Raw genomic sequence first — 22,800 nt, forward strand, 5'->3', positions numbered from 1 at the left:
GCACGGTTCAATTCCCGTACCAGCCTCCCCAAACAGGCGCCGGATTTGTGGCGACTAGGGGCTTTTCACAGTAACTTCATTGAAGCCTACTCGTGACAATAAGCGATTTTCATTTTCATTCCAGACCCTAACCACTCGCTGTGTAAACTTGCCTCCAGACCCTAACCACTCGCTGTATTAACTTGCCTCCACCAAACTCTTAGACAGTGCACTCCAGACCCGAACCACTTGCTTTGTGAATCCACCTCCACCACACCCACAGACAGAGTATTTCAGGTCTTAACCACTCACTGCATGAAAAGGTTTCTCAAGTCAGGGGGATGCGGAGAAAGTTATTTTTTTTAACAACATCTGGAATGCACTGTCTGAAAGGGCAGTGTCGTCATATTCCACCGGACCTTTCAAAAATCAATTGGACACTACTGGAAAAGGAACTCTTTAATTTAAAGAGCTATGAGGAAAGAGCATTGGGACTAATTAGATAACTCGTTCAGAGAGTCAGAATAGGCACGATGGGCTGAATGGTCTCCTCCTGAACTCTGTGATTCAATGTTCAGCGCTCACACCTACTTGGGGTCCTCAGATCCCCAAATAGGCAGCTGCATTCATGTCTCAGAATAATAGAGGAATGGTAGCATAATGGTCATATTGTTGCACGAGTAATCCGAAGCCTGGGCCATTGATGCAGAGACATGGGTTCAAATCCCAGCATAGAAGCAGGGGGAATGCAAATTAAATTCAATCATAAATCTGGAATTATAATAATATCATCTTTATTGTCATAAATAGGCTTACATTAACACTGCAATGAAGTTACTATGAAAATACCCTTGTCGCCACATTCCGACACCAGTTCGGGTACACAGAGGGAGAATTCAGAATGTCCAATTCACCTAACAACACCTTTCGGGACTTGTGGGAGGAAACCGGAGCACCCGGAGGAAACCACACAGACACGGGGAGAACGTGCAGACTCCGCACAGACAGTGACCCAAGCCGGGAATCGAACCTGAGACCCTGGAGCTGTGAAGCAACAGTGCTAACCACTGTGCTACTGTAATACATTTAGTTCCCTCATGCAAATCATTAATAATTAATGCGAACAATTGGGGTCCTAGCACAGATCCCTGCGGTACCCCACTAGTCACTGCCTGCCTTTGGAAAATGACCCGTTTAGTCCTCTTTGTTTCCTGTCTGCCAACCAGTTTTCGATCCATTTCAATACACTGCTCCCAATCCCATGCACGTTAATTTTACACGCTAAGCTCTCATGTGGGACCTTGTTGATGCCTTCTGAAAGTCCAAATAAACCCCATCCACTGGCTCCCCCTCATCAACTCTACTAGTTACATCCTCGAAGGATTCCAGTCGTTCTCTCGAGCATTATTTCCCTTTCGTAAAGCCATGCTGACTCGGTCCAATTCTGCCACTGCTTTCGAAGTGCTCTGCTGTTCAATCTTTTATAATGGATTCCAGCAATTCCCCACTACCGACGCCCGGCTGGATGGTCTATAGTTCCCTGTTTTCTCTCTACATTCCTTGTATAGAATCTTGGAAGATGACCACCAATGCATCCACTTTTTCGAGGGCCACTTCCTTTTGTACCCTGGGATGTAGATTATCAGGCTCTGGAGATTTATCAGCCTTCAATCCCATCAATTTCCCCCAACACCATTTCTTTACTAATATGGACAGTGACCCGAACCGGGAATCGAACTCTGGACCCTGCGCTGTGAAGCAACAGTGTTAATCACTGTGCTACCGTTCTGCCCTTTGACAGTGCTAATTAAATGCTAATCTCAATAATAATGATAAAACTATAATAGATTGTTGTCGTCGAAAATCCCATCTGGTTCACTAATGTCCACTAGGGAAAGAAATCTGCCGTCTTAACCGTTCAGGCCTATCTGTGACTCCAGACCCACAGCAATGTGGTTGATCCTCAACTACCTTAGGGCAAGCACTGAGGGAGCGCTGCACTGTCAGAGGGTCAGCACTGAGGGAGTGCTGCACTGTCAGAGGGTCAGTACTGAGGGAGTGCCGCATTGTCAGTGGGTCAGTACTGAGGGAATGCTGCACTGTCAGAGGGTCAGTACTGAGGGAGTGCTGCTTTGTCAGAGAGTCAGTACTGAGGGAGTGCTGCTTTGTCAGAGAGTCAGTACTGAGGGAGCGCTGCACTGTCGGAGGGTCAGTACTGAGGGAGTGCTGCGCTGTCAGAGGGTCAGTACTGAGGGAGTGCTGCACTGTCAGAGGGTCAGTACTGAGGGAGTGCCACACTGTCAGAGGGTCAGTACTGAGGGAGTGCTGCACTGTCAGAGGGTCAGTACTGAGGGAGTGCTGCTTTGTCAGAGGGTCAGTACTGAGGGAGTGCTGCACTGTCAGAGGGTCAGTACTGAGGGAGTGCTGCACTGTCAGAGGGTCAGTACTGAGGGAGTGCTGCACTGTCAGAGGGTCAGTACTGAGGGAGTGCTGCACTGTCAGAGGGTCAGTACTGAGGGAGTGCCACACTGTCAGAGGGTCAGTACTGAGGGAGTGCTGCTTTGTCTGCACTGTCAGCTTCCCAATGAGACATTAAACCAATGCCCCCTCTTGGGTGGAACTGAACAAAGAAAAGTACAGCACAGGAACAGGCCCTTTGGCCCTCCAAGCCGATGATGATGCGCTAACTAACTACGATCTCATGGCGCTACTCAAAGTAGAGCTGGGGCGTTATTTCGAACCAATATTAAACCGGCAAGCAACGTTACTAAAAGAGTTGACCTGGTCATTGTCACATTGTTGTTGGGGGATTTGCTGTGTTTAATTCATTGCCCCTTTAAAGAGTACTTCATTGGTTGTACTGCTTTTGGAAGTCCTGAGTTTGTGAAAGGTGCTGAAGATGTTCAGGCTCATTGATTTTCAAATTTGAATACTTTGTATTGTTTTTCTGAATCCTAAAGTCAAAAAAGAAAATGGGACAGGCCAACAAAAGCTTGGTACAGTGGCTTTAAGGAGGATATTAAATAAGAAGAGAGAGAGGTGGGGTGACTTTAGTGATGGAATTTCAGACCTTAGAACCCAGGCTGTTGAGGAGCTCATGAGGACCTAGCTGTCAGTTGATGCACCATTTAACCTGACCATCCGGTATTGGTTTCGCAGGGGGCCCTCTCACCATCACCGATGCCAACCTTTGCCTCGGGAGACTGTTGCCAGATTATTTCCCCAAAATCTTTGGAGCCACGGAGGACCAGCCGCTGTGGAGAGAAGGGGCTCTCGAGGGGTTCCAGAAGGTTGCAGAACAGGTCAACACCTTCCTCCGTGACCAATCGGAGGGTGGTGAGGAGAAGGGCTCTGGCCAATCGCAGATGACCGTGGAAGAAGTTGCCCTGGGGTTCGTCCGGGTGGCCAATGAATCAATGTGTCGACCAATCAGAGCTCTTACTCAGGTATATCATGAATCATTTGGATGATGGTGGAACAAGTTCAGGTATACTGGTATAGTGGGTAGATAGAGCTCTACAGGTATATCAATACAGATTGGTTGCAGATATTCTCATGCAGGTATATGCACAGATACAAGTGCAGGTACAGCTGTACGGGTACAATTACAACTAGTTAGTAATGTAAGTAAATTTGCTAAGTGCAGGTACAGATACCGGTGCAAGGACAGACACGACTACAGGTGCAAGCACCAGGGGGAAAACTCTCCGCTGGTTGGAGTCATATCTGGCACAAAGGACGATGATTCTGTGGTTGGAGGTCAATCATCTCAACTCGAGGATATCACTGCGGGAGTTCCTCAGGGTAGTGTCCTAGGCACAGCCATCTTCAGCTGTTTCATCAATGATCTCCCTTCCATCATACGGTCAGAAGTGAGGATGTTTGCGATCCGCAATGTTCACCACCATTCACAACTCCTCAGATAATGAGGCAGCCCGTGTCCAAATGCAGCAAGACCTGGACAATATCCAGGCTCGGGGCTGACAAGTGGCAAGTTACATTCACGCCACACAAGTGTTAGGCAATGACCATTTCCTACAAGAGAGGATCTCACCATCATCCCTTGACATTCAATGGCATCACCATCGCTGAATCCCCCACACTCAACATCCTGGGGGGTTACCATTGATCAGAAACTGAACTGGACCAGCCACATTAATACTGTGGCTACCAGGGCAGGTCAAAGGCTAGGAATTCTACAGGGAGTAACTCACCTCCTGACCCCCCAAAGCCTGTCCATTATCTACAAGGCACAAGTCAGGAGTGTAATGGAATACTCTCCACTTGGCTGAGTATCCAACAAAACTAAAGAAGCTCAACATCATCCAGGACAAAGCAACCCCGCTTGATTGCTCCTCTTCCACAAACATTCAAACCCTGCACCACAGACGAACAGTGGCAGCCGTGTGTACCATCTACAAGACACACTGCAGTAACACACGAAGGTTCCTCAGACCGCACCTTCCAAACCCATGAACACTGCCACCTAGAAGGACAAGAGCAGCAGATACCTGGGAACCCCACCACCTGGAGGTTCCCCTCCAAGTCACTCACCACCCAGGAAATATATCGCTGTTCCTTCACTGTCACTGGGGCAACATCCTGGAACTCCCTCCCTAACAGCACAGTGGGTGTACCTACACCTCGAGGACTGCAGCGGTTCAAGAGGGCAACTAGGGATAGGCAATAAATGCTGGCCTAACCAGCGACGTCCACATCCTGTAAATGAATTTTTTAAAATGACTGCGTGATTTCTTTCACAAACCCGGGTGGGATTCTCCCCTACCCGGCGGGGCGGGGGATCCCGGCGGGTGGAGTGGCGTGAACCACTCCGGCGTCGGGCTGTCCCAAAGGTGTGGATTTCTCCGCACCTTTAGGGGCCAAGCCCTCATCTTGAGGGGCTAGTCCCGCGCCGGAGTGGTTGGCGCGCCGCCGACCGGTGGGAAAGGCCTTTGGCGCCACGCCAGCCGGGGCCGAAGGGACTCTGCCGGTCGGCGAAAGTCCGCACATGCGCGGGAGCGTCAGCGGCTGCTGACATCATCCCCGCGCATGCGCGGGGGGGGGGGTGTCTCTTGCGCGTCGGCCATGGTCAAGACTGTGGCCGAGGCGGAGGGAAAAGAGTGACCCCACGGCACAGGCTCGCCCGCGGATCGGTGGGCCCCGATCGCGGACCAGGCCACCGTGGGGGCACTCCCCGGGGCCAGTTCGCCCCCCCCCCCCCCCATCCCAGGACCTCGGAGCCCGCCCACGCCGCCTAGACCCGCCGGGAAGAGAGGTGGTTTGATTCTCGCTGGCGTGACAGGCATTCCAGCAGCAGGCGGGCTGGAGAATCGTCCGGGGGGGGGGGGGGGGGGCGCCGACCGGCACGGCGCGATTCCTGCCCCCGCCGAATATCTGATGCCGGAGAATTCGGCAACCGGCGGGGGGGGGATTCATGCCAGCCCCCGGCGATTCTCCGACCCGGCGGGGGGTCGGAGTATCCCGCCCCCCATTACCAAAGGGGCTCTCCGTTGCTCTGTTCAATTGTAACACGTACTTTTAAATTCATCCTTGGCAAATTCTCCCCCATTGTCAATTCGGAATTTAGCCAGTGCTCCCAGTCCAACTCATCCGTTTTTCCATTATCTTGTTCATAATTACCTTTTTTTACATAGATTTACATAGATACATTTTATCTTTACTATATATTACTGTCAACTAAATCTAATGCCATGTTTATCAAGTGTAAGAGAAAAATGTTCTTGTCCTTATTCCATACCTGCAAGCCCATTGTTACAACTTCATGTCTCTTGCTAATGACAGACTCACCATGGGGCGTAATAGTGTCCATAGAACCATAAAATCTCTACAAGTGCCGAAGGAGGCCATTCGGCCCATCAAGTCTGCACCGAGGCCTGCCTCCCCCAACCTATCTCCGTAACCCCACCTAACTGCCGGTGCAGACTCGATGGGCTGAATGGCCTCCTTCTGCACTGTAAATTCTATGATTCTAATTTGCACATCCCTGGACACTAAGGGCAATCTTAGCACGGCCAATTCACCTAACTTGCACATCTTTGGACTGTGCACCTTGATCAGGTCGTCTCTCAGTCTTCCCTGCTCCAGCGAAAACAACCCAAGCCTCTCCAAGCTCTCTTCATAACTTAAATGTTCCATCCCAGGCAACATCCTGGTGAATCTTCTCTGCCAGTACAATCACAGCCTTCCTATAATGTGGCGACCAGATCTGCACACAGTACTCCAGCTGTGGCCTCTCAAAGTTCCATACAACTCCAACAGGACCGCCCTACCTTTGTAATCTATGCCTCAATTGATAAAGGCAAGTGTCCCATATGCCTCACCATCCTATTAACTTTCCCTTCTACTTCAGAGATCTATGGACAAACACATCAAGGTCCCTTTGTTCCTCAGAACTTCCTAGTGTTATGCCATTCATTGAATACTTTCTTGTCAAATTACTCCTTCCAAAGTGTATCACCTCACACTTTCAGGGTAAAATTCCCTCAGCCACTTACCTGCCTATTTGACCATCTCATCGATATCTTCCTGTAACCCAAGACACTCACCCTCACTGTCAACCACCCGGCCAATATTTGTATCATCCGCAAATTTACTGATCCTACCCCCCCACATTGTAATTTATGTCATTTATACAAATGACAAAAAATAGTGGATCCAGTACGCCACTGGACACTGGTTTGCAGTCACTAAAGCACCTTGGGCGAGATTCTCCACTTCCGCGCCGGTTGGGAGAATCGCCTGGGCCGCCATAATTTCCCGGGACGCCGGTCCGACGCCCTCCCACGTTCCCCCAAGCGGTGGGAATGGCCCGGTCGAGTTCCGCGGGCCGCAGGCCGGAGAATCGCCGGAGACACCCAAAATGGCGATTCTCCGGCAACCCCGCTATTCTCAGTCCCGAATGGGCCGAGCGGCCAGGCCAAAACGGTGGGTTCCCCCCGGCGCCGTCCACACCTGGTCGCTGCCATCGGGAACAGCGCGCTAACGCTGGGGGGGGGGGCGGGGGAGGGAGGGGGGATCCTGCGGGGGGGGGGGTTCCTCAAATGTGGGGTGGCCCGCGATCGGTGCCCACCAATCGTCGGGCCGTCCTCTCTGAAGGAGGACCTCCTCCCTTCCGCAGCCCCGCAAGATCTGTCTGCCATCTTCTTGCGGGGCGGACTTAGAGAGGACGGCAACCACGCATGCGCGGGTTGGCGCCGGCCAACCCACGCTTGCGCGGGTGACAGCAGTTATGCGGCGCCGGCCGCGTCATCTATGCGGCGCCGCCTTTACGCGGGCGACAAGGCCTGGCGCGTGTAGATGACGCGGCCCCGATCCTCGCCCATTGTCAGGGCCTGAATCGGTCGGGATCGGGGCCGTTACGCGCCGTCGTGAACCTCTAGGGCGTTCACGATGGCGCGGCCACTTCGGCGCGGGAGTGGAGAATCCCGCCCCTTATGTCTCCTACAGCTAAGCCAATTTTGAATTCACTATATCAAGTTTCCCTGTATCCTATATGCATTTGCTGTTTTTTATAAGTCTCCCATGTGGGACCTTGTTAAAAGTGTGACATTATACAAGTGTACAGAAGGTGAAGAGCTAATGTTATGTTAAGCCTAGCCACTGGAGGGAGCTAAGGAACAGTACTATAAATTGCACTGGCTCTTCGAGGAGGAGATTGGACTGGAGCTGAAGAAGATAAGATTCATAGTGTATTGCAGAGTTAGTTAAGATATAATAGTTATAATTAGTAGATAGAGATAATGTTCGTGTAGTTTAATTCTTACATGTGTGTTTGCTATTCAGAATAAGTGTCGAACTCAAATTTAATGGTGTTAATAAAATTTGTTTAGTTCTTCAAAAGAGCTTTGTGTATCTTTGTGATCACCACGCCTTCCATTCTGGAAACCCCTCACAAAATAACCGCAAAAAACCTTGCTGAAATCCATATAATCCACATCAACTGCACTACCCTCATCTACACACCTGGTCACCTCAAAACATTCAATCAAATTTGTTGGGTATGTCCCCCCTCTGACAAAGCTGTGCTTACTATTCCTGATCAAACCGTGCCTCTTCAAGTGGCGATAGATTCTCTCCTTCAGAATTTTCTCCAATCGATTCCCTTGACATGAGACAGGTCCCCTGGCTGTTCTTCACAACCTTTCTTAAATATCGGGACCACATTAGCTGCTCTCCAGTCCTCTGGCACCTCCCCCGTGGCTAGAGAGTAATTAAACATTTGGGTCAGAGCCCCGGCAATCTCCTCCCTCGCCTCCCACAGCAGCCTGGGCCACAATTCATCTGGACCTGGAGATTTCTCCACTTTTAATCGTGCCACCACCTCTAATACCTTTTCACTCCCTATGTCAATTTGTACAAGAACCTCATAGCTTCTCTTTCCCAAGTTCCATACCCACATCCTCATTCCCTTGGGTGGAGACGGATGTGAAATATTCGTTCAACACCCTACAATGCCCTCTGGTTCCACCCACAGATTGCCCCCTACTGGGCCCTACTATTTTCCTGGTTATCCTCTTCCCATTGATAGACTTATTTTGGAGATTTTCCCTACTTTTACCAGCCAGAGCTTTCTCATATTATTTTCTTTCCTGTTACTCAGCCAACTTTATATCCATGTTCCTACTGTACCTTTTACTCCATGCGCTATGACTCTTCTCACAAGTGGCACTGTATCAATTGCAATTTGAAAAGTGGACATGGAAAGAGAAGAGGAGATGAGCAGGTATAGGATGTCACAGAGAGAGGGGACAGGAGATGTTGGACATATATTCCGCTCTGAGTTAGTGTCCACCACTTTACCAGTATTGGGGCTTCCTCCACCACCTCACCAATTTTATTGCATTCGCTGACATCAAACCGTTTGCTTCCTCCACCCTATCACAGGCCAAAGGTCATGATACCTCGCACCACGTTCTAGCATGTTTCGGCGGCGCTGGAGGGCAGCATGCCTGTGCTATTGCCCGGTCACTGGGAATGAAAACAGTCTTCATTCACAAGTAGGTGCTGGATTCAAGCAGCGTGGCTGTGATTCATTTCTCCCCCATCACTGGGCAGTGCAAAACTGAACTGATTGTATCAACTCTCACTCTGCCCTACTGCCTCGCTCTCTGCCTCGCTCTTGATTACTCCATGTCTGGCTATTGTTTCTCTTTCACATTATCCATCTCTCTCTCTCTCTCTGTGCTGTGTTCTTTGTTACATTCTCTGTCAATCTCTCATCTTAATCTCGCTATCATAACTTGGCTCCTGTTTATATCTCTTTATCTCTCTCTCTCGTTGACTCCGTCTCGCTGACTCTGTCTCACTGCTTCTCTCACTGTCTCTGTCTGTCACTCTGCCTTTCGCTGTCTCTCTTTCCCTCTACTGTCTCAGTCTCCCTCACTCACTGTCTCTCCCTCTCTCTCAGGTACGGCAGTATCCTATCGGCCTATGGGATGGCCTTGGCGGATGTAGTCCACGAAGCGCAGGAACCATGCAGTGCGGTTTATGAAGCAGAGTCCTATTCTTTGCTGGATGATCGGATAGCAGTGCTGGAGGAGCAGTGTGTGGCCGCACTCTGTTCTCAGGGATTTCACAGGTACCTGCTGATTATGTTAGTTTGCCTCAGTTTAACTGAATGATAAAGTCTAACCATCCCAGTCTAAACCCTGATAAAAATAGCTCCCGAGTCAGCTTGGTGTCACGTTTAGTTTGATCATGTTTATTGTGCTGAAGGGACTCTATAATTGTAAGTCCCTACATTCTATTGCTATTGTTGCATTTAAGTTGTCAGCAATCAGAATGAGCCCCAAGGAGCTTCTGGATGTGGCTGTTGTGCAAACTTTTGCTTTCAATTGTTTAACTGATTCATTAAACTTGATGACTCTGACCACAAGTATCCTTTCATGGACTTTATTAAAAGTTCAGATATATAATAGTGCGGGGAGGGAATCAGAGAAAGATTACTACACAGAGGGTGCTCATTGTGGATATGGAGAGTCAGTACTGAGGGAGTGCTGCACTGTCAAAAGGTCAGTACCAAGGGAGCACCGGGCTGTCAGGGTCAGCACTGAGGGAGTGCCGCACTGTCAGAGGGCCAGTGCTGAGGGAGTGCTGCACTGTCAGAGGGCCAGTACTGAGGGAGTGCTGCACTGTCAAAAGGTCAGTACTGAGGGAGTGCCGCACTGTCAGAGGGCCAGTACTGAGGGAGTGCTGCACTGTCAAAAGGTCAGTACCAAGGGAGCACCGGACTGTCAGGGTCAGCACTGAGGGAGTGCCGCACTGTCAGAGGGCCAGTACTGAGGGAGTGCTGCACTGTCAGAGGGCCAGTACTGAAGGAGCGCCGCACTGTCAGAGGGTCAGCACTGAGGGAATGCCGCACTGTCAGAGAGTCAGTACTGAGGGAGTGCCGCACTGTCAGAGAGTCAGTCCAGCGGGAGCGCCGCACTGTCGAGAGAGTCAGTACTGAGGGAGTGCTGCACTGTCCGGGTCAGTACTGAGGAAGTGCTGCACTGTCAGAGGGTCAGTACTGAAGGAGTGCCGCACTGTCAGAGGGTCAGTACTGAGGGAGTGCCGCACTGTCAGAGAGTCAGTACTGAGTGAGTGCTGCACTGTCAGAGGGTCAGTACTGGGGGAGTGCTGCACTGTCCGAGGGTCAGTACTGAGGGAGTGCTGCACTGTCAGTGGGCAGAAAGGAATGCTGGTGGACAGAAATCTGGTCTCCGTAATCGTGACCATGAAGCTACCAGATTGGGGTCGAAACCCAATTGCTTCACTGATGTGCTTCAGGGGAGGAAGTCTGTTGTCTTCCCCCTTTCTGGGCTGATGGGTCTCCAACACCTCCTGTCTGACAGGTCCATTCATTCTATCTAAAGTGGTGGCTAAAGCAGAATTGCTAGCACCACCTTCTCAAGGCGCTAGAGATGCACAGGGCAATAAATGCCTGTCCTGCTGGTGACCCTCACATACTGGAAATATTTGGGGACCGATTGTTTGATTAGTCTGTGCTTGCTGTGGTTTTCAGGTGTCAGATTAGCACTGAGGCATTCCTCCACCTGCGATACGACCGTACCGACTGTGCCCTCATGTGCTCTGCCAATGGTTACCCTGCCCACCAGGATTCTGACTCCTGTCGCTATGGAGACTTTCGGGCTGCCTTCACCAGCAGGTTAGAAAATTCTGGATTCCGAGTTCGGTGGGTAGGGACTTTGGGATTAATTTCTATGCCATTTGATTGAAACTTACACAATAGAATTAATTCCCTTTTCTCTCCAGAGCATCTTGAGGATGCACACCCCATTCTCATCACCACATTATGGATTTGGAAGAATCCGACCGGGTCCCATCTGTGTTTCCAGAATTCTACACGAATGGACGCTGATTTTATTAAAAATGCCACCGTAAAACCTTATAGAGTCAGACAGTCATAGATGTTGACAGCATGGAAACAGGCCCTTCGGCCCAGCTTGTCCATGCCGCCCAGTTTCTATCACTAAGCTAGCCCCGCTTGCCCGCATTTGGCCCATATTCCTCTATACCCACCCTGCCCATGTAACTGTCTAACTGTTTTTTAATGGAAAAAATAGTACCCGCCTCTACCACTGCCCCTGGCAGCTCGTTCCAGTCACTCACCACCCTCTGTGTAAAGAAATTTCCCCTCTGGTCTCTTTTGTATCTCTCACCTCTCACCTTAAACCTTTGCCCTCATGGGGCACCCGTCCAGTAACCTTTCACCTTAAAACCCCATGGGGAACATAGGAACTTCACAATTGGGAGAAGAAGTGGGCAATTCACCCGTTCATGCCTGCTCCACCATTCAATCAGATCATGGCCGATCTCTTCCTGGTCTCAAATCCACCTCCCCACCTGTTCCCCATAAACCTTTAACCTGCTTATAGGAGGGACATTCCACTTTTCACCTTAAAACCCTATCATTCAGTACTGAGACCTTTCACCCGAATGCCATGGATCATCCCATATTGTGGCCCTTCACACTGCTACCCCATACTATTGCTTGGTACCACAGCCTGTTAGCCCTCATAACCCTAAATCATGATACACCAAGGGGGCGCGGGATTGTAACCTTTCCAATGAACTTTGATTAGGGAGCTATGAGGAGCAGGCAGGAAGCGAGTAAAGGCAGTAATCAGATCAGTTGTCAATTATATTGAATGGCAGAGATTGGTCATTGCAGAGGAGGGGAGGTGTAAGGGACTTGCTGGTGTTGGTAGGTTGTGTGTGGGGTGGGGGTTGTCGGTAGAGTCTGTGTGGGGGGAGTGGGTGTCGGTAGATTGTGTGGGGGGCTGGGTGTCGGTAGAGTGTGTGTGGGGGGATGGGTGTCGGGGGGGGGGATGGGTGTCGGGGGGGGGGGGTGTCGGGGGGGGATGGGTGTCGGGGGGGGGTAGGTGTCGGGGGGGGGGATGGGTGTCGGGGGGGGGGTAGGTGTCGGGGGGGGGGGGATGGGTGTCGGGGGGGGGGGGGATGGGTGTCGGGGGGGGGGGGGATGGGTGTCAGGGGGGGGGGGGGATGGGTGTCGGGGGGGGGGGATGGGTGTCGGGGGGGGGATGGGTGTCGGGGGGGGGAATGGGTGTCGGGGGGGGAGATGGGTGTCGGGGGGGAGATGGGTGTCGGGGGGGAGATGGGTGTCGGGGAGGGGAGATGGGTGTCGGGGGTGGGGATGGGTGTCGGGGGTGGGGATGGGTGTCGGGGGGGTGGGGATGGGTGTCGGGGGGGGGGAATGGGTGTCGGGGGGGGGGGGATGGGTGTCGGGGGGGGGATGGATGGGTGTCGGGGGGGGGGGATGGGTGTCGGGGGGGGGGGGATGGGTGTCGGGGGGGGGGGGATGGGTGTCGGGGGGGGGGATGGGTGTCGGGGGGGGGGATGGGTGTCGGGGGGGGGATGGGTGTCGGGGGGGGATGGGTGTCGGGGGGGGATGGGTGTCGGGGATGGGTGTCCGGGGGGGGGAGATGGGTGTCGGGGGGGGGGATGGGTGTCGGGGGGGGGGATGGGTGTCGGGGGGGGGATGGGTGTCGGGGGGGGGATGGGTGACGGGGGGGGGGGGGGGAGATGGGTGTCGGGGGGGGGGGGGAGATGGGTGTCGGGGGGGGGGGAGATGGGTGTCGGGGAGGGGGCGAGATGGGTGTCGGGGGGGGGGCGAGATGGGTGTCGGGGGGGGGGCGAGATGGGTGTCGGGGGGGGGCGAGATGGGTGTCGGGGGGGGGCGAGATGGGTGTCGGGGGGGGGCGAGATGGGTGTCGGGGGGGAGATGGGTGTCGGGGGGGGAGATGGGTGTCGGGGGGGAGATGGGTGTCGAGGGGGGGGAGATGGGTGTCGAGGGGGGGGAGATGGGTGTCGAGGGGGGGGGAGATGGGTGTCGGGGGGGGGAGATGGGTGTCGGGGGGGGGAGATGGGTGTCGGGGGGGAGATGGGTGTCGGGGGGGGGGGGGGAGATGGGTGTCGGGGGGGGGGGAGATGGGTGTCGGGGGGGGGAGATGGGTGTCGGGGGGGGGAGATGGGTGTCGGGGGGGGGAGAGATGGGTGTCGGGGGGGAGATGGGTGTCGGGGGGGGGGGGAGATGGGTGTCGGGGGGGGGGGGAGATGGTGTGTGGGGGGGGTCGGGAGATGGTGTGTGGGGGGGGTCGGGAGATGGTGTGGGGGGTGTGTGGGTGTCGGGAGATGGTGCGGGGGGTGGGGGGTTGTCGGGAGATTGTGCGGGGGGAGTGGGCGTCGGGAGATTGTGCGGGGGGAGTGGGCGTCGGGAGATTGTGCGGGGGGAGTGGGCGTCGGGAGATTGTGCGGGGGGAGTGGGCATCGGGAGATTGTGCGGGGGGAGTGGCTGTCCATAAGACCATAAGACATAGGAGCGGAAGTAAGGCCATTCGGCCCATCGAGTCCACTCCGCCATTCAATCATGGCTGATTTCAACTCCATTTACCCGCTCTCCATAGCCCTTAATTTCTCGAGAAATCAAGAATTTATCAACTTCTGTCTTAAAGACACTCAACGTCCTGGCCTCCACCGCCCTCTGTGGCAATGAATTCCACAGACCCACCACTCTCCGGCTGAAGAAATTTCTCCTCATCTCTGTTCTAAAGTGACTCCCTTTTATTCTAAGGCTGTGCCCCCGGGTCCTAGTCTCCCCTGCTAATGGAAACAACTTCCCTACATCCACCCTATCTAAGCCATTCATTATCTTGTAAGTTTCTATTAGATCTCCCCTCAACCTCCTAAACGCCAATGAATATAATCGGGGGATTGTGTGGGGGGTGTGTGGGTGTCGGGAGATTGTGTGGGGGGGGGGCGTGGGGGGGGGGTGTCGGGAGATTGGGTGGGGGGGGTGTCGGGAGATTGTGTGGGGAGGGGGTGTCGGGAGATTGTGTGGATGGGGTGTCGGGAGATTGTGTGGGGGGGGGGTGTCGGGAGATTGTGTGGGGGGGGGGTGTCGGGAGATTGTGTGGGGGGGGTGTCGGGAGATTGTGTGGCGGGGTGTCGGGAGATGGTGGGGGGGGTGTCGGGAGATGGTGTGGGGGTGTGTCAGGAGATGGTGTGTGGGGGGGGTGTCGGGAGATGGTGTGGGGGTGTGTCAGGAGATGGTGTGTGGGGGGAGTGTCGGGAGATGGTGTGTAGGGGTGGGTGTCGGGAGATGGTGTGTGGGGGTGGGTGGGGTGTCGGGAGATTGTGTGGGAGGGGGTGTCGGGAGATGGTGTGGGAGGGGGTGTCGGGAGATTGTGCGGGGGGGGGGGGGGGTCGGGAGATTGTGCGGTGGTGGGTGTCCGGAGATTGTGCGGGGAGGTGTCGGGAGATGGTGTGTGGGGGGGGCGGGTCGGGAGATGGTGTGGGAGGGGGTGTCGGGAGATTGTGTGGGGGGGTGTTGGGGGATTGTGCGGGGGGGGATGTCGGAAGATTGTGCGGCGGGGTGTCGGGAGATTGTGCGGGGGGGGGGGTGTCGGGAGATGGAGTGGGGGGGTGTCGGGAGATGGAGTGGGGGGGGTGTCGGGAGATTGTGTGGGGGGGGGTGTCGGGAGATTGTGTGGGGGGGTGGGTGTCGGGAGATTGTGTGGGGAGGGGGTGTCGGGAAATGGTGAGGGGGGGCTGTCGGGAGATTGTGTGGGGGTGACTGTCGGGAGATTGTGTGGGGGTGTGTGGGTGTCGGGAGATTGTGTGGGGGTGGGTGTCGGGAGATTGTGCCGGGGGGGGGGTGGTTGTCGGGAGATTGTGCAGTGGGGGTGTCGGGAGAATGTGTGGGGGGGGGTCAGTGTCGGGAGATTGTGCGGGGGGAGTGGGTGTCGGGAGATTGTGTGGGGTGGCTGTCGGGAGATTGTGTGGGGGTGTGAGAGTGTCGGGAGAATGTGTGGGGGTGGGTGTCGGGAGATTGTGCCGGGGGGGTGGTTGTCGGGAGATTGTGCAGGGGGGGTGTCGGGAGATTGTGCGGGGGTGGGTGTCGGTAGATTGTGCGGGGGGAGTGGGCGTCGGGAGATTGTGCGGTGGGAGTGGGCATCGGGAGATTGTGCGGGGGGAGTGGCTGTCCATAAGACCATAAGACAGAGGAGCGGAAGTAAGGCCATTCGGCCCATCGAGTCCACTCCGCCATTCAATCATGGCTGATTTCAACTCCATTTACCCGCTCTCTCTCCATAGCCCTTAATTCCTCGAGAAATCAAGAATTTATCAACTTCTGTCTTAAAGACACTCAACGTCCCGGCCTCCACCGCCCTCTGTGGCAATGAATTCCACAGACCCACCACACTCTGGCTGAAGAAATTTCTCCTCATCTCTGTTCTAAAGTGACTCCCTTTTATTCTAAGGCTGTGCCCCCGGGTCCTAGTCTCCCCTGCTAATGGAAACAACTTCCCGACATCCACCCTATCTAAGCCATTCATTATCTTGTAAGTTTCTATTAGATCTCCTCTCAACCTCCTAAACTCCAATGAATATAATCGGGGGATTGTGTGGGGGGTGTGTGGGTGTCGGGAGATTTTGTGGGGGGGGGGGTGTGGGGGGGATGTCGGGAGATTGTGTGGGGGGGGGTGTCGGGAGATTGTGTGGGGGGGGTGTCGGGAGATTGTGTGGGGGGGGGGGGTTGGGAGATTGTGTGGGGGGGGTGTCGGGAGATTGTGTGGGGGGGGTGTCGGGAGATTGTGTGGCGGGGGTGTCGGGAGATTGAGTGGGGGGGGTGTCGGGAGATTGAGTGGGGGGTGTATCGGGAGATTGAGTGGGGGGGGTATCGGGAGATTGAGTGGGGGGGGTATCGGGAGATTGAGTGGGGGGGGTGTCGGGAGATTGTGTGGGGGGGGTGTCGGGAGATTGTGTGGTGGGGGTGTCGGGAGATTGTGTGGGGGGGGTGTCGGGAGATTGTGTGGGGGGGGGGGTGTCGGGAGATTGTGTGGGGGGGGGTGTCGGGAGATTGTGTGGGGGGGGGTGTCGGGAGATTGTGTGGCGGGGTGTCGGGAGATGGTGGGGGGGGTGTCGGGAGATGGTGTGGGGGTGTGTCAGGAGATGGTGTGTGGGGGGGGTGTCGGGAGATGGTGTGGGGGTGTGTCAGGAGATGGTGTGTGGGGGGAGTGTCGGGAGATGGTGTGTAGGGGTGGGTGTCGGGAGATTGTGCGGGGGTGGGTGTCGGTAGATTGTGCGGGGCGAGTGGGCGTCGGGAGATTGTGCGGTGGGAGTGGGCATCGGGAGATTGTGCGGGGGGAGTGGCTGTCCATAAGACCATAAGACAGAGGAGCGGAAGTAAGGCCATTCGGCCCATCGAGTCCACTCCGCCATTCAATCATGGCTGATTTCAACTCCATTTACCCGCTCTCTCTCCATAGCCCTTAATTCCTCGAGAAATCAAGAATTTATCAACTTCTGTCTTAAAGACACTCAACGTCCCGGCCTCCACCGCCCTCTGTGGCAATGAATTCCACAGACCCACCACACTCTGGCTGAAGAAATTTCTCCTCATCTCTGTTCTAAAGTGACTCCCTTTTATTCTAAGGCTGTGCCCCCGGGTCCTAGTCTCCCCTGCTAATGGAAACAACTTCCCGACATCCACCCTATCTAAGCCATTCATTATCTTGTAAGTTTCTATTAGATCTCCTCTCAACCTCCTAAACTCCAATGAATATAATCGGGGGATTGTGTGGGGGGTGTGTGGGTGTCGGGAGATTTTGTGGGGGGGGGGGGTGTGGGGGGGATGTCGGGAGATTGTGTGGGGGGGGGTGTCGGGAGATTGTGTGGGGGGGGTGTCGGGAGATTGTGTGGGGGGGGGGGGTTGGGAGATTGTGTGGGGGGGGTGTCGGGAGATTGTGTGGGGGGGGGTGTCGGGAGATTGTGTGGCGGGGGTGTCGGGAGATTGAGTGGGGGGGGTGTCGGGAGATTGAGTGGGGGGTATCGGGAGATTGAGTGGGGGGGGGTATCGGGAGATTGAGTGGGGGGGGTATCGGGAGATTGAGTGGGGGGGGTGTCGGGAGATTGTGTGGGGGGGGGTGTCGGGAGATTGTGTGGTGGGGGTGTCGGGAGATTGTGTGGGGGGGGTGTCGGGAGATTGTGTGGGGGGGGGGTGTCGGGAGATTGTGTGGGGGGGGGGTGTCGGGAGATTGTGTGGGGGGGTGTCGGGAGATTGTGTGGCGGGGTGTCGGGAGATGGTGGGGGGGGTGTCGGGAGATGGTGTGGGGGTGTGTCAGGAGATGGTGTGTGGGGGGGGTGTCGGGAGATGGTGTGGGGGTGTGTCAGGAGATGGTGTGTGGGGGGAGTGTCGGGAGATGGTGTGTAGGGGTGGGTGTCGGGAGATGGTGTGTGGGGGTGGGTGGGGTGTCGGGAGATTGTGTGGGTGGGGTGTCGGGAGATGGTGTGGGAGGGGGTGTCGGGAGATTGTGCGGTGGTGGGTGTCCGGAGATTGTGCGGGGAGGTGTCGGGAGATGGTGTGTGGGGGGGGCGGGTCGGGAGATGGTGTGGGAGGGGGTGTCGGGAGATTGTGTGGGGGGGTGTTGGGGGATTGTGCGGGGGGGGGGTGTCGGAAGATTGTGCGGCGGGGTGTCGGGAGATTGTGCGGGGGGGGGGGGTGTCGGGAGATGGAGTGGGGGGGGTGTCGGGAGATTGTGGGGGGGTGGGTGTCGGGAGATTGTGTGGGGAGGGGGTGTCGGGAAATGGTGAGGGGGGGCTGTCGGGAGATTGTGTGGGGGTGACTGTCGGGAGATTGTGTGGGGGCGTGTGGGTGTCGGGAGATTGTGTGGGGGTGGGTGTCGGGAGATTGTGCCGGGGGGGGGGTGGTTGTCGGGAGATTGTGCAGTGGGGGTGTCGGGAGAATGTGTGGGGGGGGGTCAGTGTCGGGAGATTGTGCGGGGGGAGTGGGTGTCGGGAGATTGTGTGGGGTGGCTGTCGGGAGATTGTGTGGGGGTGTGAGAGTGTCGGGAGAATGTGTGGGGGTGGGTGTCGGGAGATTGTGCCGGGGGGGTGGTTGTCGGGAGATTGTGCAGGGGGGGTGTCGGGAGATTGTGTGTGGTGGTGGGGGGGGGGGGTGTCGGGAGATTGTGTGGGGGTTGTCGGGAGATGGTGTGGGAGGGGGTCGGGAGATGGTGTGGGAGGGGGTGTCGGGAGATTGTGCGGGGGTGGGTGTCGGTAGATTGTGCGGGGGGAGTGGGCGTCGGGAGATTGTGCGGTGGGAGTGGGCATCGGGAGATTGTGCGGGGGGAGTGGCTGTCCATAAGACCATAAGACAGAGGAGCGGAAGTAAGGCCATTCGGCCCATCGAGTCCACTCCGCCATTCAATCATGGCTGATTTCAACTCCATTTACCCGCTCTCTCTCCATAGCCCTTAATTCCTCGAGAAATCAAGAATTTATCAACTTCTGTCTTAAAGACACTCAACGTCCCGGCCTCCACCACCCTCTGTGGCAATGAATTCCACAGACCCACCACACTCTGGCTGAAGAAATTTCTCCTCATCTCTGTTCTAAAGTGACTCCCTTTTATTCTAAGGCTGTGCCCCCGGGTCCTAGTCTCCCCTGCTAATGGAAACAACTTCCCGACATCCACCCTATCTAAGCCATTCATTATCTTGTAAGTTTCTATTAGATCTCCTCTCAACCTCCTAAACTCCAATGAATATAATCGGGGGATTGTGTGGGGGGTGTGTGGGTGTCGGGAGATTTTGTGGGGGGGGGGGGGGTGTGGGGGGGATGTCGGGAGATTGTGTGGGGGGGGGGTGTCGGGAGATTGTGCGGGGGGAGTGGGCGTCGGGAGATTGTGCGGGGGGAGTGGGCGTCGGGAGATTGTGCGGGGGGAGTGGGCATCGGGAGATTGTGCGGGGGGAGTGGCTGTCCATAAGACCATAAGACATAGGAGCGGAAGTAAGGCCATTCGGCCCATCGAGTCCACTCCGCCATTCAATCATGGCTGATTTCAACTCCATTTACCCGCTCTCCATAGCCCTTAATTTCTCGAGAAATCAAGAATTTATCAACTTCTGTCTTAAAGACACTCAACGTCCTGGCCTCCACCGCCCTCTGTGGCAATGAATTCCACAGACCCACCACTCTCCGGCTGAAGAAATTTCTCCTCATCTCTGTTCTAAAGTGACTCCCTTTTATTCTAAGGCTGTGCCCCCGGGTCCTAGTCTCCCCTGCTAATGGAAACAACTTCCCTACATCCACCCTATCTAAGCCATTCATTATCTTGTAAGTTTCTATTAGATCTCCCCTCAACCTCCTAAACGCCAATGAATATAATCGGGGGATTGTGTGGGGGGTGTGTGGGTGTCGGGAGATTGTGTGGGGGGGGGGCGTGGGGGGGGGGTGTCGGGAGATTGGGTGGGGGGGGTGTCGGGAGATTGTGTGGGGAGGGGGTGTCGGGAGATTGTGTGGATGGGGTGTCGGGAGATTGTGTGGGGGGGGGGTGTCGGGAGATTGTGTGGGGGGGGGGTGTCGGGAGATTGTGTGGGGGGGGTGTCGGGAGATTGTGTGGCGGGGTGTCGGGAGATGGTGGGGGGGGTGTCGGGAGATGGTGTGGGGGTGTGTCAGGAGATGGTGTGTGGGGGGGGTGTCGGGAGATGGTGTGGGGGTGTGTCAGGAGATGGTGTGTGGGGGGAGTGTCGGGAGATGGTGTGTAGGGGTGGGTGTCGGGAGATGGTGTGTGGGGGTGGGTGGGGTGTCGGGAGATTGTGTGGGAGGGGGTGTCGGGAGATGGTGTGGGAGGGGGTGTCGGGAGATTGTGCGGGGGGGGGGGGGGTCGGGAGATTGTGCGGTGGTGGGTGTCCGGAGATTGTGCGGGGAGGTGTCGGGAGATGGTGTGTGGGGGGGGCGGGTCGGGAGATGGTGTGGGAGGGGGTGTCGGGAGATTGTGTGGGGGGGTGTTGGGGGATTGTGCGGGGGGGGATGTCGGAAGATTGTGCGGCGGGGTGTCGGGAGATTGTGCGGGGGGGGGGGTGTCGGGAGATGGAGTGGGGGGGTGTCGGGAGATGGAGTGGGGGGGGGTGTCGGGAGATTGTGTGGGGGGGGGTGTCGGGAGATTGTGTGGGGGGGTGGGTGTCGGGAGATTGTGTGGGGAGGGGGTGTCGGGAAATGGTGAGGGGGGGCTGTCGGGAGATTGTGTGGGGGTGACTGTCGGGAGATTGTGTGGGGGTGTGTGGGTGTCGGGAGATTGTGTGGGGGTGGGTGTCGGGAGATTGTGCCGGGGGGGGGGTGGTTGTCGGGAGATTGTGCAGTGGGGGTGTCGGGAGAATGTGTGGGGGGGGGTCAGTGTCGGGAGATTGTGCGGGGGGAGTGGGTGTCGGGAGATTGTGTGGGGTGGCTGTCGGGAGATTGTGTGGGGGTGTGAGAGTGTCGGGAGAATGTGTGGGGGTGGGTGTCGGGAGATTGTGCCGGGGGGGTGGTTGTCGGGAGATTGTGCAGGGGGGGTGTCGGGAGATTGTGCGGGGGTGGGTGTCGGTAGATTGTGCGGGGGGAGTGGGCGTCGGGAGATTGTGCGGTGGGAGTGGGCATCGGGAGATTGTGCGGGGGGAGTGGCTGTCCATAAGACCATAAGACAGAGGAGCGGAAGTAAGGCCATTCGGCCCATCGAGTCCACTCCGCCATTCAATCATGGCTGATTTCAACTCCATTTACCCGCTCTCTCTCCATAGCCCTTAATTCCTCGAGAAATCAAGAATTTATCAACTTCTGTCTTAAAGACACTCAACGTCCCGGCCTCCACCGCCCTCTGTGGCAATGAATTCCACAGACCCACCACACTCTGGCTGAAGAAATTTCTCCTCATCTCTGTTCTAAAGTGACTCCCTTTTATTCTAAGGCTGTGCCCCCGGGTCCTAGTCTCCCCTGCTAATGGAAACAACTTCCCGACATCCACCCTATCTAAGCCATTCATTATCTTGTAAGTTTCTATTAGATCTCCTCTCAACCTCCTAAACTCCAATGAATATAATCGGGGGATTGTGTGGGGGGTGTGTGGGTGTCGGGAGATTTTGTGGGGGGGGGGGTGTGGGGGGGATGTCGGGAGATTGTGTGGGGGGGGGTGTCGGGAGATTGTGTGGGGGGGGTGTCGGGAGATTGTGTGGGGGGGGGGGTTGGGAGATTGTGTGGGGGGGGTGTCGGGAGATTGTGTGGGGGGGGTGTCGGGAGATTGTGTGGCGGGGGTGTCGGGAGATTGAGTGGGGGGGGTGTCGGGAGATTGAGTGGGGGGTGTATCGGGAGATTGAGTGGGGGGGGTATCGGGAGATTGAGTGGGGGGGGTATCGGGAGATTGAGTGGGGGGGGTGTCGGGAGATTGTGTGGGGGGGGTGTCGGGAGATTGTGTGGTGGGGGTGTCGGGAGATTGTGTGGGGGGGGTGTCGGGAGATTGTGTGGGGGGGGGGTGTCGGGAGATTGTGTGGGGGGGGGTGTCGGGAGATTGTGTGGGGGGGGGTGTCGGGAGATTGTGTGGCGGGGTGTCGGGAGATGGTGGGGGGGGGTGTCGGGAGATGGTGTGGGGGTGTGTCAGGAGATGGTGTGTGGGGGGGGTGTCGGGAGATGGTGTGGGGGTGTGTCAGGAGATGGTGTGTGGGGGGAGTGTCGGGAGATGGTGTGTAGGGGTGGGTGTCGGGAGATTGTGCGGGGGTGGGTGTCGGTAGATTGTGCGGGGCGAGTGGGCGTCGGGAGATTGTGCGGTGGGAGTGGGCATCGGGAGATTGTGCGGGGGGAGTGGCTGTCCATAAGACCATAAGACAGAGGAGCGGAAGTAAGGCCATTCGGCCCATCGAGTCCACTCCGCCATTCAATCATGGCTGATTTCAACTCCATTTACCCGCTCTCTCTCCATAGCCCTTAATTCCTCGAGAAATCAAGAATTTATCAACTTCTGTCTTAAAGACACTCAACGTCCCGGCCTCCACCGCCCTCTGTGGCAATGAATTCCACAGACCCACCACACTCTGGCTGAAGAAATTTCTCCTCATCTCTGTTCTAAAGTGACTCCCTTTTATTCTAAGGCTGTGCCCCCGGGTCCTAGTCTCCCCTGCTAATGGAAACAACTTCCCGACATCCACCCTATCTAAGCCATTCATTATCTTGTAAGTTTCTATTAGATCTCCTCTCAACCTCCTAAACTCCAATGAATATAATCGGGGGATTGTGTGGGGGGTGTGTGGGTGTCGGGAGATTTTGTGGGGGGGGGGGGTGTGGGGGGGATGTCGGGAGATTGTGTGGGGGGGGGTGTCGGGAGATTGTGTGGGGGGGGTGTCGGGAGATTGTGTGGGGGGGGGGGGTTGGGAGATTGTGTGGGGGGGGTGTCGGGAGATTGTGTGGGGGGGGGTGTCGGGAGATTGTGTGGCGGGGGTGTCGGGAGATTGAGTGGGGGGGGTGTCGGGA

The 22,800-nt window shown here is 55.9% G+C and overlaps 1 protein-coding gene across 1 annotated transcript in view; it reads left to right on the forward strand.

Moving 5' to 3' along the window:
• Positions 1-22,800, forward strand: part of oplah (5-oxoprolinase, ATP-hydrolysing) — a 167,870-nt gene that overhangs the window by 36,266 nt on the left and 108,804 nt on the right. Inside the window, exons 10-13 of the mRNA XM_072510166.1 lie at positions 3,139-3,425; positions 8,884-8,996; positions 9,407-9,577; positions 11,003-11,146. Of these exons, the coding sequence (XP_072366267.1) occupies positions 3,139-3,425; positions 8,884-8,996; positions 9,407-9,577; positions 11,003-11,146 (715 nt within the window). The remainder of the gene's footprint in view (positions 1-3,138; positions 3,426-8,883; positions 8,997-9,406; positions 9,578-11,002; positions 11,147-22,800) is intronic.

Source organism: Scyliorhinus torazame, chromosome 6 (genome assembly GCF_047496885.1).
Source record: "Scyliorhinus torazame isolate Kashiwa2021f chromosome 6, sScyTor2.1, whole genome shotgun sequence".
Lineage (NCBI taxonomy): Eukaryota > Metazoa > Chordata > Chondrichthyes > Carcharhiniformes > Scyliorhinidae > Scyliorhinus > Scyliorhinus torazame.